This window comes from Trematomus bernacchii, unplaced genomic scaffold (genome assembly GCF_902827165.1).
Source record: "Trematomus bernacchii unplaced genomic scaffold, fTreBer1.1, whole genome shotgun sequence".
Taxonomy (NCBI): domain Eukaryota; kingdom Metazoa; phylum Chordata; class Actinopteri; order Perciformes; family Nototheniidae; genus Trematomus; species Trematomus bernacchii.
The window spans coordinates 6,299,673-6,318,137 of record NW_022987313.1 but is presented as its reverse complement, the minus strand read 5'-3'; the positions used below and the strand labels follow the sequence as shown (position 1 = coordinate 6,318,137).

Sequence of the window (18,465 nt, the reverse complement as noted above, 5' to 3'; positions counted from 1 at the left end):
CCTTGTCTACACATAAGATAAAATATGTGATGATAATTTACATAGCCTTCGTCTGTGTCTATTTCTCTACTACCTATTAGTCATGACTTAACTTACATTTTTCAGAATATATAATATATATTTTAATTATATTAAATATATTTTATATATATGTAATATATAGCCTGGTGCACTTTTTGTTTGTCTGCCATCACAAAAGACTTCTACACAAAAACAGCAATTTAAACAAATGAATAATAGAATAAGGGCCAGAAGTACAAAGTTTCCAGTGAATTATGTATAAGATGCTTTGTCATTTCCTTTTTCGTTTTACTGTATAGCTCTGATAGCTATATTGAACCATATTTCATGCTCTTCCATTCATTCTGAATATTGAAAGCAGCTGCCTATAGCAATATAGAGGTATGGGACTCCAAAAGCATTTACTTGAACCATTACACTTTGCTAAGTTATTGATTTCCACCATTTAACAAAGTGCAGACTGGCTCCTTTGTATTTTTGAAGCAGCATCCGATGAAATTGCATTAAAGTTATAACAGAACGCTGCCTCTGCTTGACCACACACTGCTTGCATAAATGGCCTGAGGAAATTAATGTCCCTGGTCATTTAACACCTCACCTCATTATTGTGTGTGTGTGTGTGTGTGTGTGTGTGTGTGTGTGTGTGTGTGTGTGTGTGTGTGTGTGTGTGTGTGTGTGTGTGTGTGTGTGTGTGTGTGTGTGTGTGTGTGTGTGTGTGTGTGTGTGTGTGTGTGTGTGTGTGTGTGTGTGTGTGTGTGTGTGTGTGTGTGTGTGTGTGTGTGTGTGTGTGTGTGTGTGTGTGTGTGTGTGTGTGTGTGTGTGTGTGTGTGTGTGTGTGTGTGTGTGTGTGTGTGTGTGTGTGGTGTGTGTGTGTGTGTGGGTGTGTGTGTGTGTGTGTGTGTGTGTGTGTGTGTGTGTGTGTGTGTGTGTGTGGTGTGTGTGTGTGTGTGTGTGTGTGTGTGTGTGTGTGTGTGTGTGTGTGTGTGTGTGTGTGTGTGTGTGTGTGTGTGTGTGTGTGTGTGTGTGTGTGTGTGTGTGTGTGTGTGTGTGTGTGTGTGTGTGATATACATACATAGTTATACATGCGATATTCAGTCCTGCTTTATGTTGCTCAATGTTACCCATTATAGCAGTAAATGCACATATCTGTAACATTAGCTACACCATAATTTGAACTTTTTGGGTACTTATTATTACTTGTGCTTTTATGAATATTTAGTTCTTAATATAATGTTTTATATTATATTTGAGTATAAGGAGGGCATTGCAGAACTATTTCCATGGAATAGCATTTGACCAAGTATGTATGTATCTTTTTGCGTTTATTGGACAAGCCGACACTTTAAGTATTTGTATGATCTTTGTTTAAATCCTCTTCCTTTTTCTCCCAATGCTCAACAGTTCGGAACAAGATGAGGTACAGAGCTCTGGCCTGCATTAAGATTCAAAAGACTGTCCGCATGTGGCTGTGTAAGAAAAAGCATAAGCCACGGTGAGTTTCCTCGTTGTTCTTTGCAAACACACACACACAATGCTTTTACTGTTTGTGGGTGCGCTTTTCTCTCTTTTTTTCCCTCCGTCACCCTGTACTCTTTTGTGCTTTTTATTTAAACTGATTCACGCTTGGTGGGTTTTGATGGCTTTCCCATATTGTGCATCTAGGAGTTCAAATCAATCTAGAAAGTCATCTGTGAAGAAATTATGTCTCACTGCCCTGCTTTGGGATACATTGTATGTCTTGCTGTATTGGGATGCATTTGGAAAAAGGTGCTCTTGTTCAAGCACCCATGCAGGTGATAGCTTTTCAAGAATCTGATTTTCCCTGTGATTGGCGGTATGTGTACGAGTGCCAAAGAAAATGTTTTGTATAGGAAAGTCCAGATCAAGTTTTTGGCTCCTGAGTCATTTAATATCAAACCTCTGCCATACCAAGTACAGATACGTCCATTTTCCTAAATAATAGAGTTGCACAATGCACACTAAAAATTCCAAATGCAGCACAAAAGCTTTGCAGGTAAAGAAACTGGGTGTTAAAGGCCAATAGTACAATGTATTTCAGAGTGATACTGAATATGTGGTCACTCAGGATGCAATAACAGGGGGATTTGAAACGCTTGGAAGTGGACATGGCTCGGCGAATACACAGTAGTGTAAAGAACTGTTGGCAACCAACCACACCTCCCTCATACACAATATATTCAGGAAGTGGACGAAGGGTGCAAAATGTCTAAATTAGAATACGTTTTTGCCAATGTAATCCAAAACACACTCCTATGACTTTTAATAATTGCTCCACAAGCTAACAGTCAAGTGGGATTTATACTAGGGCTGCTCGATTATGGCAAAAATCATAATCTCGATTATTTGGGTCAATAATTGATATCACGATTATTAAAAACGATTATCCATTTACTTTGAAAACATCAATTTATTGAAAAAAAAATGTGAACAGTGTATTTTTAACAGTTGATTACCCTGAACTTTAAGTATAATTCAACGGAAAAAACAATAATTTATATTAATAAAATAAAAATAAAATAATTGTTTTATTTCGATTATGTTGTTTTCATAATCGTTGCAAGCCAAAATCGTAATTGCGATTTGAAATACGATTAATTGAGCAGCCCTAATTTATACTGGAAATTAATTTGATAGGAATATCCTGATTATATAATCCTTATCTATAGGAATATATATGGAATATAAGAACTGAAGTCTCACAATCTTACAGTATCTCCTGTAAGTCTGTAGATGATGATAAGTCATACTACACCGGCTCAAAGGGCACGTACCAAAACTTTTGTCTGCGGTCACCAACAAAGTATTCTAGTGCAAGACTGCAAGCAAGTCAGACCCACAAACACACCATCATTTCTGCTCAAACACACACATTAAATACACCATCAATATGTCAAAAGGGTGCGACATGTGAGCCAATGTCAATGCAATGATGATGAGTCAGGCAAGCAAACGTTCAAATAACATTAAAGTTAGGAGATGGTCCGCTATAGAGATGTCTGAAATCATCATCTAAATCAAGACTCTTCCAGGCATAAGTATAAGAAACATTTGTTGCAATATTTAATTTGGATTACAGGTAAATAAATGTTTCATCCCCCCTACCGTAATTTGATTCCTGGCTTCACCTATTCAAAATTGTAGTCATTTGTATAGAATATTATACTTACATTAATTCATGACATATTCATGTGTAAGTTTGTATTTTTCTCTTCTCTCATAGCATCGACGGCATGGTGAAGGTTCGAAACCTGAAGAAACACATGGAGCGCTTCAACGAGGTGGTGAGCGGGCTGAAGGAGGCCAAGCCGGAGATGGCCAAACAGGCTCAGGATCTGGCTGCCTCCATCGACGCTCTGTTAGCAAAGATAAAGGTGAGTCACTGTTCACCTCTTTCATACAACTCAAGGATTAATGCTCTGGTGATTTTAAAGCTGAAAGTGTCAACTGCTTTCCCAGGTGCCTTGAGCATGATACAGTGTGAGCAATAAAACATGTTGCTGTTCTTCTTTCTGCGTTTATCTGGGGAACACTCCTCAAACATGGCTTCGAGCATGACTGGCTCGCATTCATATGGTTCTCTACATTCACACCTGTAGTTCCCTGGCACAAGAAGTCCTCCACTGTTCTACATTATGCCCTTTCCTAAGTGTGCCGTGCCCTTTTCTCATTCTTCCTCCAAGAATCAATATTTTCCATCACCTCAGGATAAAAAGAAGCGTTTGGTGAAGAAGAAATCCAATCCTCTCCTCTCCACTTATATAATTGTATAACTGTTTTGCTAAATGATCAAACTTAGTTAGTGGAATCCCAGCTCTCCCTGCGCAATAAGCACTAGTCTTATTAGACCCTCTAGGTATGGCAAATCATCGCATTCGCACGTCATGCCATCAGGGCACCAACTTCCCAATAATCATTATTCTTTCTTAAATATTGTACTCTGTTATCTGTAAGCAATCTACAGATATGATTGGAGTGATAATAGGTTCCTCAGGGTCAATCACCCTCTCTCACTCACCCTATCTTCGTCTGTTTGCGTATTAAAAGCCCCACAGTAGGCACTCATGGAGTTCAGATTGCTTAGAAATTGCTCCTGGCACAGCGTCTCTGAATGAATAATGCATGAGAGGCCAATGGCTGTCATTCAGAACTCTATACGTAGGGGACAAGACCTTGTCATCTCCCCTCCCTGTGTCACCGTTAAAGACTGACTCTAATGAATCTTCACAATGCGGTGACCTCTTCTGTCGCCGCTGATTGTCTGACAAGTATAGTGGGGAATTGAGCATTGTGGCTGCAGCACGCAAGTGACAGTCTCAGTGTCAGTCAGTGTCTTCCCTTCCTGCCACATGGGAAGCTTGTGCCATGGTAACTGTGGAGTGCGTGCAGAGTCAGGCTACAAGTGCACTAAGTGTCACTCCTCTTTAAAGATGTTACCTCACCTGATTGACAGTAAATAACATTTTTGTCGAATTCAGAGCAGCATAATAGCTTTCCTAAGGGAATCTCGTCGCCACTAGTTATTAAAGTAATCAAGGCAAACCATGGATTTGAACCACCTGATGCCAATGGTTGAGAATTGATTGGATACTTGGATGAATAAATAAAGTATGTTGTTCATTTTGTGACCATGACCTGACATTCTGATCTTCCTCTTGACCCCTAGGCCACACTGATGACCCGGAAAGAGATCGACACAGAATACCAGGGTCTGGTGAAGCGCTCAGAGCAGCTGCTGTCTTCAATGCAAAAGAAGAAGCAGGAAGAGGAAGAGAGCGAGAGGCTGAAACACATCGAGGACGAGATGGAAAAAGAAAGGAAGAGAAGGGAGAAGGACGAGCAACGACGCAAACAGGAGGAAGACGACAGAAGACTGTAAGTGATGGTGGAGGATTATCAGGTTCTTTTAAATGCCATGGTTAAGGTTTGAACTATAAGTTGTATGTCTGTTTTAGTAAAGTTTTCTTTTCCCCAAACATTTTAGAAAATCAGAGATGGAGCTGAAGAGAAAGCAGGAGGAGGAGGATAGAAAAAAGAGAGAGGCGGAAGAGAGAGCAATACAGGTTTGGACCACCTTAAAATGCTATATATTTATAATATGGTCTAATGTTGTACTCATCAGCACAACATGTTTGAAGCCCGGGATCGAAATTTAGGAGAACTACGTGGAAAATGAGAACAACATTAGATTTGATTCAATATCAAGTGTGTACAAGTTATACTGTATGTCTTTTAACGTTTCTGCTGTGGGTATATTTGTTTTCCTGTGCATACATGAATGAACTCTTAGTTCCCTGCAGACTCTTCTAAGCTCAATGTTTACTTAAAATGAGGTAACTGACCCTTACACCCCTGCAGCGACTGAATGCTCACACCCTGCTATTATAATCACATTTAAGATGTTTTCCTAGACATAATCCTAATCTGTGATTGAGCTGGTCTATCATTGGCTTAGTCTCTGCAGTATATTGTGCAGTATTGTTTGAGTTAGAATAAATCCTGTCACGAAAGTATTACAAAAACGAACAAAACAAGCTATTTTTGAAGATGTCACTTTGCACTCTTCAAACAATTGACAATAATAGAAAACAACGATGGTAATGGATATGTTTATGGTGCTAAAAGAAGCTCAAACAGCTTGAAATGGCATTTAGGAGCTTCAATATGAAACCAACTCCTGGGTACAGGACTACACCTCTCTTTAGAGTCAAGCAATAAACACTGCATGAAAAGTGAATTCAGATAAATGCAACTTTAGTTTGCCTACAAATGAACAGCAACACAAATGCAACATTCACACTGACATAAAAAACGGCTGTTACAGTGTCAATGATCCAGGTTGGACTGCTACTGGAATCGTTGGATCTCCTTCACTGGATCTTCTCACTCAATAATACAACTGACCTGCATTCACAAACAGGCTTATATACATTGACACAAAACAACTATCAGACATTAAAACAGTAATAGGTTAAACGGTTTCAGCTAAGCAGTAAAACACATAGTATACACATTCACATTAAACATATACACCTTTACTCTCTCAGTAAAAGAAAGATGGTATTTTCCTATAGAAACAAAGTATTTCACCAGTAAACACAATCTTTTTTTAGTAGAAAAACTACATTTCCAGGCGCACTATTTGTTATGAAAAATATTGCTTGAAAAAATGTGCTATGCTACACTGTATTAATCATCTATGTCAACATCATGAAACGTGTTTTAGAACTCGACATTATTAGAGGTTTTCTCATCCTTTTTTATGAGAAACTAAAACGTAGATGCACCATGACATTTCCATTTAGACACTTGATAACCACTTGATTGGGTTTACATGGAAATAAATGCGTTGCTAACACAACAAAACAAGCTAGCTTACCGAGCATGAGAAGCGCTACACATTCACCGGCACTTCCGGATGTCCCGTGGGTTGTTCAGGTAAAACGTTTCACAATTATCCTATCACTGCTAAACTTTCATAACTCTTTCTAATAAGTTAATTCTATAAATGAAATACTAACAAGCCGGAACAACGTCATACTTCATACTCGCAAAAATACAGGGCAAAACCTCCTGTCAATTTCAGGGTAGACCTACTACACTGTATGTTAATTTTTTTTAACCACACTGCAAGACCTCATGTTAACCTAGTAACTGCACTGCAAAACATTATGTCAATTTAAGGAGGGAATGAGTGAAACCAAATGTTGAATATTGTATTCAATTAATTTCTACCAATGTTGTTCGGCTGTGTTACAAACAGGACTGGAATATAGGCAGACAGTGGTGCACTGTAGGCCTCTAATAACAATTATAGGGTTAGGTACTTTAACCCTTTGTGTTTTCTTTACATTTTGATGCTATTACTTTGTAATTAAGTGTACTATAATGTTGAATATATGACTACTACTACTTGAACGTGTAACACACCGGTCATTCTAAACAATCTTTTCTTGTCACAGCACACAGTACCACTAATTTAAGATTTAAAAAAATGTCATACCTCTTGAAGTTCATTTTCAAATACTTTACGAAGCTCAAATATAAATCCATTGGCGGCTAAGAATGGAGTATAAAGTATCTGTGTCAAGTAGTTAAAAGGCAAGCGAAAAATAAATCACACAGCATGACCATTACTGTTTTTGTTTCCTCGGCCCTTTCTCATTTCTCTAATTCCCCTCCTCGACTCCTATCCTCGTGTCTTAGTCCCACAGGAGATGCGAGCGGAGGAATCGAGGAGGGGAACCGAGGAGAGAGGAGGGGAAGCAGCAGGCGGTTAGAGAAATTAGAAATCCTCTCCTCTGAGCGGTCATTTTAAAGAGACGTCCGTTAATGATGACAGGAGGCACAGCACTCTGTCTGATGGACAGAACTGTGTTCATGATGACTTATATATTTACTTTTAATTCATTCACAGTGCGGTATAATGAGACAATAACAGGCTACAGATGCAGACATACACACACACATATATATTTATATATATATTTATATAAATATATACAATTTCCGATTCAAACGCTCAAAAAGTACGAGAGCACTCGCATAATAACGTAACACTATCAGAGATTGGATATAGTCTCTGATATGATAATATATATCAGGATACAGCCGTTGTGTATTTTATTATGTGAAGCGCTATATGGTTTTAGAAAAATATCGACTCTTTGTTTGTAGATATCTACTAAACTAAAGCATACCAATAAAGAGAGTAATGGAGGCCTGTTATACTGAGTGATATTATACACACTGCTCTGCTTTCTGCACGGACCTCACAGCTGTTCTCACTGGAAACATCGCGCAGCGATGAAAGCAGTTAATAAAATAATATCCAGGGGATGCATGCAGAGCTGCCATTGGCTGAGATAAGTCCGGCCGTGCGTCACGACTCTTTTAAACATCACTGTTGCCGGAAATACATCCGCGGAGGACCTATCAGTGTATCCTCGATTATAGCTCCTCCAGAGAGCCTCCTCGATGCTCGATCCTCGGTCCTCAAAGTGCATTTAGAGAAATGAGATGTCCTTCAACATGGCGCGCTGAAATCCATTTCCGGGTCACTACCGGAGGACCGAGGAGTCGAGGAGAAGAAATTAGGGAAATGAGAAAGGGCCCTAGTCTCCGGGCAGAATCTGCCTGCTCTCCCCACTGAGGGAAACACTCATTTGGTCACCCACGGCAACAGCTGGGTCCTGACATTGGTTTTCAGATTCCCAGTGGGTTGCCCTCAGGCTCTTGATTGATGATTTCACTTCCTGCAGATTTTCTCCTAACAAAGCATACGTTTTAGCTATCCTTTCTTTTATTATCTCATGCCTGTTTCACTCACTCACATTTTATTTGTCACTTTTTATGTGTAATTGCTTTTTTGCTCCTTGCCTTTGTTTCCACTCTGGTCTTATCACTACACACACACCTGTTTCTCTTCAATTTTGCCATCATGTCTCACCTTTACCATCCATTCATCCATCTGTTACAGAGTCACGCACACATCGCACCTTCTGTACATCTGAAGCCTTCTTTTTTCACCCAAGGCCAGTTGGACATTTGCATGCTGTAATGTTTCCCCCTTTTTCTAGTGGTGAGACAGTTGACACCAGGTTGTCATAAGCCATATGTCTCAGGGAGCTGTCTGTAAAGTTTGTTTATCCACTGCTCTAAGGCTCAAAGCTGCAGCAGTACACTTCCTAAGGTTCCTGCTGTGACTGTGATGGCTTTTTACTCTGTGTTCTTTGCTATTTTCTGCTGTGTCAAAGGTTAGTCTGGCACTGTCTTGCTCCCTCAAACTTTGTATCATGGTGTCTTTCAAGCTAACGCGATTTATCCACAGAGTCTTGAACTCTGCAGTTTTACTTTCTCTTAAAGGAGACCTCACTCAATTGAAGACTTCCAATGTCACTTTCATTTAACATAGTGAATTGAATATGTGTGAACATAAATAATTTCTACATCTGTCTATATGTATTCTTTTAGGACCCTCTTGTGAAATGGGAGGGAGTTAATGCACTTTAGTGGCTTCATCATGATAACATTTATTGTACTTGACCATAGCTTTTTTTTTAAAACATTGTCAAATTCACTGGGAGATAGCCAACGGTGACTTTGGGGTTTTGCATAAAATTTGAGTAGTAGTCAGAATTATTTTGAGCATAATGCAAGGGTTTATTTAAAATCTGCTTGCACAAGCTATAAAACAGCTCAACTTTCACACTAAGGCTATCACAATTTTAAGTGGCCATGCAGCTCAGCTGCTGATTGGACCATGTATGAATAATATATTTTAAACGGAAGAGGCATTCATATTTAAAGCTCCCCAGAGAAAAAGTATCCATTGTAGACTTCATTAGTGGCTTTTATATAAGGAGATAGGATATGTATATATTTTATATACACAAACCGATACACTGTACCTATTATTTTTTATATATTTGCCCTCTAGGTGCCTTTAGGGATACATTTGATGTAATTAAAAAAGGTATTTTTTGTCTCTAAAAGGGAAGAAAGACCTGGGTTTTGACTCTGTGTCAAAGTTATAAAAAATGTCCCTACTGATTGTTTGTCTGTTGTTTGCCCTGTCTAGACAAATACCCAGTAACGCTTTATTAGCAGCTCTACATCCCGGATAAATATGTCTAATCAGGCACGCAGCAGAGCTTTAGCTGTTATGAAGGGTCTTGCACACAGCACCTGTTTTGAGAAAGGAATAGGTTTATGTAGATTTCATAAGGCCCTAGCTATTGTGTGTTTGTGTGTGTTTACAGGCGGAGTTGGAGGTTCAGCTGGCTCAGGAGCGAGAGGAGCAGGTCCAGCGCAGCACCATAGTGGAGCAGGAGCGCAGAGACAGAGAGTTAGCCATGCGAATCGCCCAGAGCGAGGCCGAGCTCATCACTGAGGAGGCACAGTTGGATGCAAGTCTGCGCAGGTATTGATGTTGATATATGAACAAAAAGCCCCAGGTTAAACAAAATGTCATTTTCACCTCAGCATGCGTGTGTAACTGCAATTCTCCTGTTGCTTTGTTTTCTCCCAGTGACGGTTCTTTTTCAGATCTCCCTATCTCTTCATCCTCAGCCAGATCCATGTAAGATATCGGCACGGGTTCCTATAACTGTCCGTGTCCAAGTGAACCTAACACCAGCAATAATCCCTCCCTGCCTCCCTGTCCGTCCTATCCTCTGTGGTAGTCATACATGTCTTAAATGCTTATGTAGGATAATACCATCAATGCAAAGCCAATGAAAAATAACCTTTAATTCAAGAAATCACCAGTCGAGTTTGGATGCACGATATATTTTGACGAGGCATGAATCATGTGTGATAACTGCTTTCTCAAAAATGAAGATGGCGCTCCAAATCAAAATGAGAGGCGGATCAGAATGAGCCACATGTGATCTTTTTGTTTCTCTGATCTCAATTGGCTCTGCATGAGTCTGCAAGGGATAAAGCTTGTCTCTGTCCCTAGCAGTGCTTGCAGTCATGACCGTCTATGTGTTAAATGCTAGAAATGTTAGGTCTTCTGGATACATTCATAGTTTTAGAACTGTTTTATTACTGTTTGTAAATCACGTTAGAAGTTTTGTCTTTTAGTCTTAATTTGCTAACTCTTGTCTCTAATGATATTAGATTTTAATTACCAGGTGTTTATAGTCTTAGCTACTAATTAAGATAGCTGTTAGCAAATTTAAAATCCCGAACGTGATAAATGTACGCTAAAATAAATCAAGGTTGACTTTCGGTTTCACACGGGACACAGACAACGGTCTCCTGTGTGAAAGAGCTTTTGGACATGCTCTCTATACTACATTAACTCATTCCTTAGAGGAGACCCTGCACATCCCTGCTCACAACGACATGAGTTACAGTACCTAAAAATGTATTATTTATTATATAACTTTTAGTGTATTTTGTATACACAAGTATATGTACCAACAGTGAATAAGAACAGCCTGACTCAAATTCTATTACACATTCTTTGAACTATATATATTCGTCCAAATGGTTCTATATTTTCCACGATAGTGTTGACGTGCTCTACTGTTTGCAAGGTTACAATCGATAATAAGTCGTGCTGAGGAACATATTGCGAAGTACTGTTCCCATGGTAACCTTCAGTTTAATGTACCTTGCACGCTAGCTGTGTTTGAAATAACCCTGTGTTCATTCACTATCGCCTATACAAGAACACACATAGAAGGATACAAAGTGCAATATGGACTGAAAAAAGATGGTCGAACACAGCCATCGATCCAAATGCAACGTAGCCACCCGTTAGTGATTCTGACCGTTCATTATCATTTGAACTCCACAGTGTAAATGGGAGTGAATTCCCTTAACCAGAACACTCTGTGTTCAAAGCCAGGAGAAGTTCTCTTAAAGTCTGCATGGGGCTTATCTGCAGGCCCCTGTCGAGCACAAAATTACATCTGATCTAAAGCCTGTAATCTTGTCACTGTTGGCTATGGCATCAAGGGGTCATAGTGCACGTTTCCTAGCGTGAGTCAGCTGACCCCTGGAAACCAAAAGCAGATCTGTTGCAGGAAAGAAGATCCAAAGGTCACGTGAATCACATGTGCACACCTCCGAGCTTAACCACATTAAAGCTGTGTGCAGAGGAAGTATACGCACTGGCTGGTGTAGTTTGTAGTCTCTCCCTGTGCAACCATCCATGTTCCCGTACACCTTCTGCCAAAAACAAAGCCCTTTTTGTCTTTCCCTGGCTGCAGCAAAAGTAAACCCACACTAGTTTGGTCACAATCATACACTTGCACGTCTCAGGCAGGTCGACGATGATCCCGAATCATCTTCCCAGTCAGTATGAATTATACATGGTAATCTGGCTGATGATTCGTTGATCAGTAATCCTCTTCTCTGAGACATTAGCAGCTATGCCGACTGTAAATAGAGGAGGTAAATCCTCCTCATTATTGAATTAGCAGCCTCAACTCAGCAGGGAAGCTGGCACCTCGGCTAACATGAGCTCAGACGGCCGCAGCAGTCACTTCACTAGCTGACACACTACAACAACTCGAAATCTTGCCAAGTATATTTGTCTAATATCTAGTCAGAATATGTCTTTACACTTGCTATAAGACATAATAACTTCAGAAGTAACAATGCAGTGAGATATCGGGTCTTGTTTTTAGACAATGCATCATCTTGTTGAGTCAAAAAATCTTACTTTGAGTTGTATCTCGATGAAAATTATGAAATGTATCTAAATATCCCTTCTTATTTCAAGAAATCTTACCAAGCTAATTTTCACTTGTTCTATCGGCAGATGTGTGTACTCAAGTGAAAACACCTTTTTTTCAACTTGTTTTTGGAGCAGCATTTTTTCCAGTGCATTTCACATTTATTTTTCAGTCAATCTCATATTCTTGATAAAACAAACTTAAAGGAGAGGTAAAAACAAAGCCAGAGAATGTAGGTCTGAGCCTGGCGGGGGCTTGGCATCATTTTAAGTGGAGTTGAAACAGCAGGCTGCATGATATGGACAAACTGTGCTCTCAGCTCCCCTGCTGACCGGCCCCTAATGTGAATTTAATCGGCTGAGACAATGAAGGGGGGGCTTGAAAGAAGTGAGGCATCCGTTTTCATTTCTCACCAAGGGCGGTGAACTTAATCAATCCTGTTTCCCTTTTAATATTCATGTATTTTGTCCGCCATTGAAATTCAACATCACACTACCCTTGACAATGATTCCATCCAGTTTGATTACACATGAAATGTAGCTCACTGTGTTTCTGAGGAGCTGCTCTTCTCTCTCACTCCCCTGAAATATATTCAGCGTTGAAAATCAAACCCTTAATCTGTGTTACTCCCACCTTGTCACACTCTCACCTGTCCTCTCTCTCTCTTTCTCACACTCACCCACGTTCATCTGCTCCTCGCTCACAGGGGTCCTCAAGTGCAGGCAACTAAAGCTGCGGCAGGAGTGAAAAAGTATGACCTCTGCAAGTGGAAGTATGCTGAGCTGCGAGATGTCATCAACACTTCCTGTGGTGAGAAATCCCTTAACAAATTCAGCCTGATGCAACCTTTATAGAAGTGTGTGTGCTCTGAACCTGCCGTTACATCAAGACTGTAGAGCTCTTAGTGATAAGCATCTATTTTCCCTCCTTAATTCCTAATGCATTTATAGTTTTCATCCCCAACATGAAATCATTCAGCAGCCGCTTGTTGGCACTTTTGGTGGCACTCTGTGCTCTGTGTCATGTGTCTCTCCTCTCACGCCTGTAAAAAGCTGAGGCTGCAGCTGTACAGAGTGTGGACACGAGCCTGAGAAATCTAAAGAGCGATCTGAGGATGTTTCCCACAGCTGCCGGGACTTATCAGCATGTGTTTTATTGGAGAGAGGAAATTATCACCATTACTGCCCTTCTAGTCATTCCCAGCCAACCCCCTCCTCAGTCAGCATGAACAGCAGATGCCTCTCTGCTTCCACACTACTCACTGCCTTTATAAAAAGCCACTGTATACAGTACTGATCAGTGCGAGGGGTCTGACATCCCCCTGTGGGTTTCCAAGGACATCTGGCTCATTTGTGGAACCCATTTGCTTTGGTGGTGATACCAGAAACTGTGTTTGTAATCTAACTGATTATGGCCTTATGTTCACTGTGTTCTGTGAATGTTTTCTTTTATTACCGAAAAGAAAATACTGTGCGAGATCCTAAACTCCAAATTAACGATGTTGCACGACTCGTCTCAAATATGTGGAGCTTTATTTGTTTTCCTCTGTTTTGCTTTCATCAATGTGTTATTCAAGTCTGGTTCTTTAGAAATGATTGGAATGAAGAAATCACTATCACCACGATTATACTTATGCAATATTACAAGCATTCTTTCAAATTAGTGAGTACAATATTTTCTCCTTATGCATACAAATTGAATATTAGAAGTAGAAGTGGAAAATTCAAAATGTACAGCATTACAACCAACTTAAGACATTTTAAGAAATACATGTATTTGCTTTCTAAGCACACACTTGGGTTGAAAATAAAATGGCAGGAAACACAAGAGTTGAAAGGGCCACATTTAAGATACAAGCCAGCATTATGGGAAATATAGTATCTAGGATTTTTAAAGCTGGACCCCTACTAAAGACCATAATGAGAAGAGTCTTGAGAAGAGTCAACATAGCTGGAAGTGAATACTTGGGAAGTCAAATGTGTACGTTCCATGTCTTTCCTTAACTCTTTCCTTGTTGCATTTCTATGAGTACTCACAGTTGTGTTGTTGTGTGTTCAGACATCGACCTGCTGGCGGCCTGCAGAGAGGAGTTCCACCGCCGTCTGAAGGTCTACCACGCATGGAAGTCCAAGAACAAGAAACGCACCGATGACGGACCTGAGCAGAGGGCTCCTAAGTCTATCACTGACTACGGTTTGTGGAGTCATTAATATCTGCATCATCCAGTTGCTCAACTCCTTTAATCACCGCATCACCTGTGGATATGTGCTGAAATCTATATATACACACACACACACAGCACATACACACACAGTGCTTTTCCCACACGTCGCCCCAGGCACATGAAGTTACAGGTGACAAATGTTGATTTTCTCCACTTTCACCCCCCTCTGTCATTGGCAGGAAGTAATGCCCTGCACACAAATAACCCGCCCGTGTTTCCTAACGTTCAATTAGCCGACGAGACGCTAAGGCCTGGGAATGCAGCTGCCGTCTGTCTGGCTGTGTCAGAAATATTTGTTCTAATTAGCAAGTAACTGCCAGCCATGCCTCGTCAGGCTGCTCTGACAGCTCGCTCTGCTCCTTTCCTTCTCTACTCAGCCATGCATGGTCTGTGCCACAAACACACACAAATGTTATCGAGCAGCTTTAGAGCTTACTGGTCCTCTGCATTTCTTTCCTTTTCATCTTTAAAGCAAATATTACATTTGATGGGAACTTTCGATTCTCTGGTGCTTCTACTTTCACTATTTACCCTCCTTTCTCTTTGATATGCCAGCTCCTGAAAGCTGTGCGGTGGTTGTCTTATACTCGGATCCTGTTTTGGCATGCTGATGCAGCGGGGGTCTTATCAGGGGCATTTCATAAGAGGCTAAAAGCTGCTTTAGTGGGGCTTTTCCATGTGGTATTTACTTGGGCATTTCCTGGATCCTTTTTTGATCTTTGTTTTGAAAGCTTTTGTAGATTTTCTCCAGCCCCACTCACCTTGTTCTGTGCCGTTAGCAAAACATGAGTATTATCTGGTTATTTAAGTTCAAATCACAGATGCTTTATTGTGTATGCTTCTATGGAGATACACAACAATCTTCACATTACATAGAAGTCTTATCTTACCTTGGACCTTGAACCTTGGCCCTTATCTTTTAACGGTGTGTCTGCAGCTGAGCAGAACCCAGCTCCTCCGATGGCGGCCCAGCACCAGGAAGTGGCCATGAACCGCCAGCAGAGATATTTCCGCATTCCTTTCATCCGGCCCGCAGACCAGTACAAAGACCCGCAGAATAAAAAGAAGGGCTGGTGGTATGCCCACTTCGACGGGCCCTGGATCGCCAGGCAGATGGAGCTGCACCCTGATAAACAACCGATTGTGTTGGTCGCAGGTGAGTCGGCAGCTTTAACTTTTCCTAACACTATCACATATAGAGCCTCTCTAGAAAAGCATGTGTTGCTTTATATTTGGGGGGGCACAATTATTATCAGTCATTTATTTAGTCCAGTGTTGCTTGACCTGTTTGGCTTGAGACCCCTTCAAATAAAGCAACACCTACTCGTGACCTCATCTCAGCATATAGACTTCGTTTGGATAAGAGTTAGAAGCAATTTAATGAAAATACAGATCCAGACCTAAATCTTGAAATACTGTTTAACAATGCAAACTGTTTACATAGAGCAAGTAGAAGTATTTTACTTACATTTATTTTTTATATTTGAGCGGTCCCAAACGTCAAACACTTCTGGTTTGGACTTTAATAAGAAGAAATCGTGAAAATGATGTCATCCAATCACTTTTGTTCTCTTAGAAACTGTCCAATATATCTATGTTAATCAATCAAAGGAAGCATCAAAATGCTTAAAATCCCTGAAATAATTATGTAAATGAAGTCATTATTTTAGCATTACTTGACTTGATCCATACACAGGAGTTACAGTAGGTGAACAAATGGATGATGATACTTGTGCACCACACATCAGTACACCTATCCTTATTGGTCCCCCACCCACAGGGAAAGACGACATGGAGATGTGTGAGCTGAGTCTGGAGGAGACGGGTCTGACCAGGAAGAGGGGCGCGGAGATCCTGCCCCGGCAGTTTGAAGAAATCTGGGAGCGCTGCGATGGGATTCAGTACCTCAAGAAAGCCATCGAGAACAAGCAGGCCCGGCCCACGTACGCCACGGCCATGCTGCAGAGTCTCCTCAAGTGAGGCAGCGGCAGAGGAGAGCGTCCAGAAACCTGACACTGACACAGACTCACACACATGCACATTCAGGGGCAGAGTGCCTGTGGTTTGTGGGATAAATAGAAGTAACCACAGAGAAAGAGGTTCCTTATAGAATCTTACTGTATGTACTCATCTCAAAAGTCCTGCTTGTTCTTTATGTTCACTTTTGATATCTTCATTTGGCTGTGTGACACCCTATTTGTCTAGCATTGTAATTTCAGTCTTAGTACGATCACACTGTGAGGCCTTAAAATGAATTATCACTGCACTACAACCAGGAAGTCTTAACATGTGTGTAGCTTATCTAACTATTAACCCAAAAACCTTAATGGTCCGCAAAAGGGACAATAAATTAGACGCAAGAAGAAAGAAAATATTTAAAAGTGTGAACAAGTCTATCAAGTCATAATTCATAGTCTATATTTATATTATATACATACAACATATATATTTCTATAGTTATCTTATACTGTATTTCATATCAATAGGGATAATACATATTATATTTCAATCGTCCATCTACTTACATTTTGACAAAGAAACGGGACAATCATGTGATCAACTTTAATAACTGCCCACTAACTCCGTATAGTCAACAAATGCATTGTTAAAGATAGAATAATGCGTTTAAAGAACTGTGTGGTTAAATATCATTTTAGTCTTTATTTTCCTGCTGCGTCTACAATTCAGTTAAAATCCCTGAAAAAGGGAATCTCTTTTTTTTTGTATTGTTGTTCATTTGTTATGCAAGAGGGAAATGTAGAAGTTAGTTTTACGTTTGCAGTTTTGTGGGTTGTTTTGCAGACAATAATGTATTGTGTGTGTGTGTGTGTGGGTTATGTGTGTTCATGTCATATTTCTGCAAGCTGATTACTTGAGTCCTTTGTTAGTTAGACCAGGAACATCTCATTGGTTACACCATGCAGTACCTTGCTTTAAGCTTACACTTATTTACTGAAAGAGAGAGTAGCCGAATAAAACTGATTAACTCAAAACAAGAGCTGGTTACACGTTGGCCTTTGCACTGGAATACTGTAGAAAATAAATGTGTGCCCCCATGTTCCTGGTTCCTTTTTCTTACAGATACCTGACAAGTGAGAACGAGTTCATTCTGTGGTTAGTGAAATGGATCTGACATCTAGCAGCTAAAGAGATTAGCGTGTAGATTAATTAAACAACAAAGGCTAATGTGAGTCTGATGTCGTCACTGAGCTCAGGTCACTCACATTAAGTGATCAAGTGGATTAAAACAGATTTAAGGTTCTCTTTTGTCGACATTTACTTGATATGTTTCTCTTATAAACATATAAAAAAGAAATGTATGAACATTAAGTGGACCTTGATTTGACTGCCAACATGTTTTGTACTTAAGGGCCTCTTCAGTGCAGATTTCTTCATATTATTGGTATTGGAGCTACACCTTTGAATTTGAAGCAACAATTAGTAAGTAGACGTGTCCTTAACTTGCATTCAAACACTTTTTGTACTTTCCTCAAACAGAGATTGTTGACTTCATACTTTAACTCGTGAATAATAACTTTGAATTTGACACAATGAAGCTCAGACATCTTTAAGATGTCGAAAAACAGACAAAATGTATTTTTAATGCAAAAACATTTTTATTTGTTTGCTTTTAAATGCAAAATGTGTAAAAAATCCAGATCTCAAAACAGAGGTGATTAGTTGGAAGAGTTGTTTTGAGAAGGACAGACTGATAAATACAGGTTAGCAGCCAACAGTTCTATAAACAACAACATGTTATAACCCAAGTCAACAGCTTATACATTCATTCTCTTTTGGGGGAAACGTAAAGCATTAACAGTAAAATAAACAACATGTTACAGTCTAACCTTAAGATACCATCATGTGTATCAGTCTGTAAATAATAAATACCTCATTGTGAGGAAAGAACAGCCTCTGCAAAGGGTACACAGGAAATGCTCCTACCATTCAATATATAGAATAAATACGAGGTTCCACTTTAAGACAACCTAAGTCTTTCACCTTGACATC

At 40.0% G+C, this 18,465-nt stretch overlaps 1 protein-coding gene across 4 annotated transcripts in view; it reads left to right on the top strand.

The window, feature by feature from the left end:
* The window catches only part of myo6b (myosin VIb), a 39,970-nt gene extending 22,456 nt beyond the window's left edge, over positions 1-17,514 (top strand). For 2 of the 4 annotated variants that reach the window (XM_034123621.1, XM_034123620.1), the window contains 9 exons: positions 1,423-1,513; positions 3,263-3,413; positions 4,706-4,914; positions 5,024-5,102; positions 9,801-9,961; positions 12,937-13,040; positions 14,289-14,423; positions 15,392-15,610; positions 16,235-17,514. In XM_034123621.1, coding sequence (XP_033979512.1) covers positions 1,423-1,513; positions 3,263-3,413; positions 4,706-4,914; positions 5,024-5,102; positions 9,801-9,961; positions 12,937-13,040; positions 14,289-14,423; positions 15,392-15,610; positions 16,235-16,434 — 1,349 coding nt within the window. In that variant the 3' untranslated portion in view covers positions 16,435-17,514. Of the gene's footprint in view, positions 1-1,422; positions 1,514-3,262; positions 3,414-4,705; positions 4,915-5,023; positions 5,103-9,800; positions 9,962-10,069; positions 10,770-12,936; positions 13,041-14,288; positions 14,424-15,391; positions 15,611-16,234 lie in introns of those variants that run through there. The other 2 variants (XM_034123625.1, XM_034123622.1) reach the window with 2 other exon arrangements.
* The last annotated feature ends 951 nt before the right edge of the window (positions 17,515-18,465 follow it).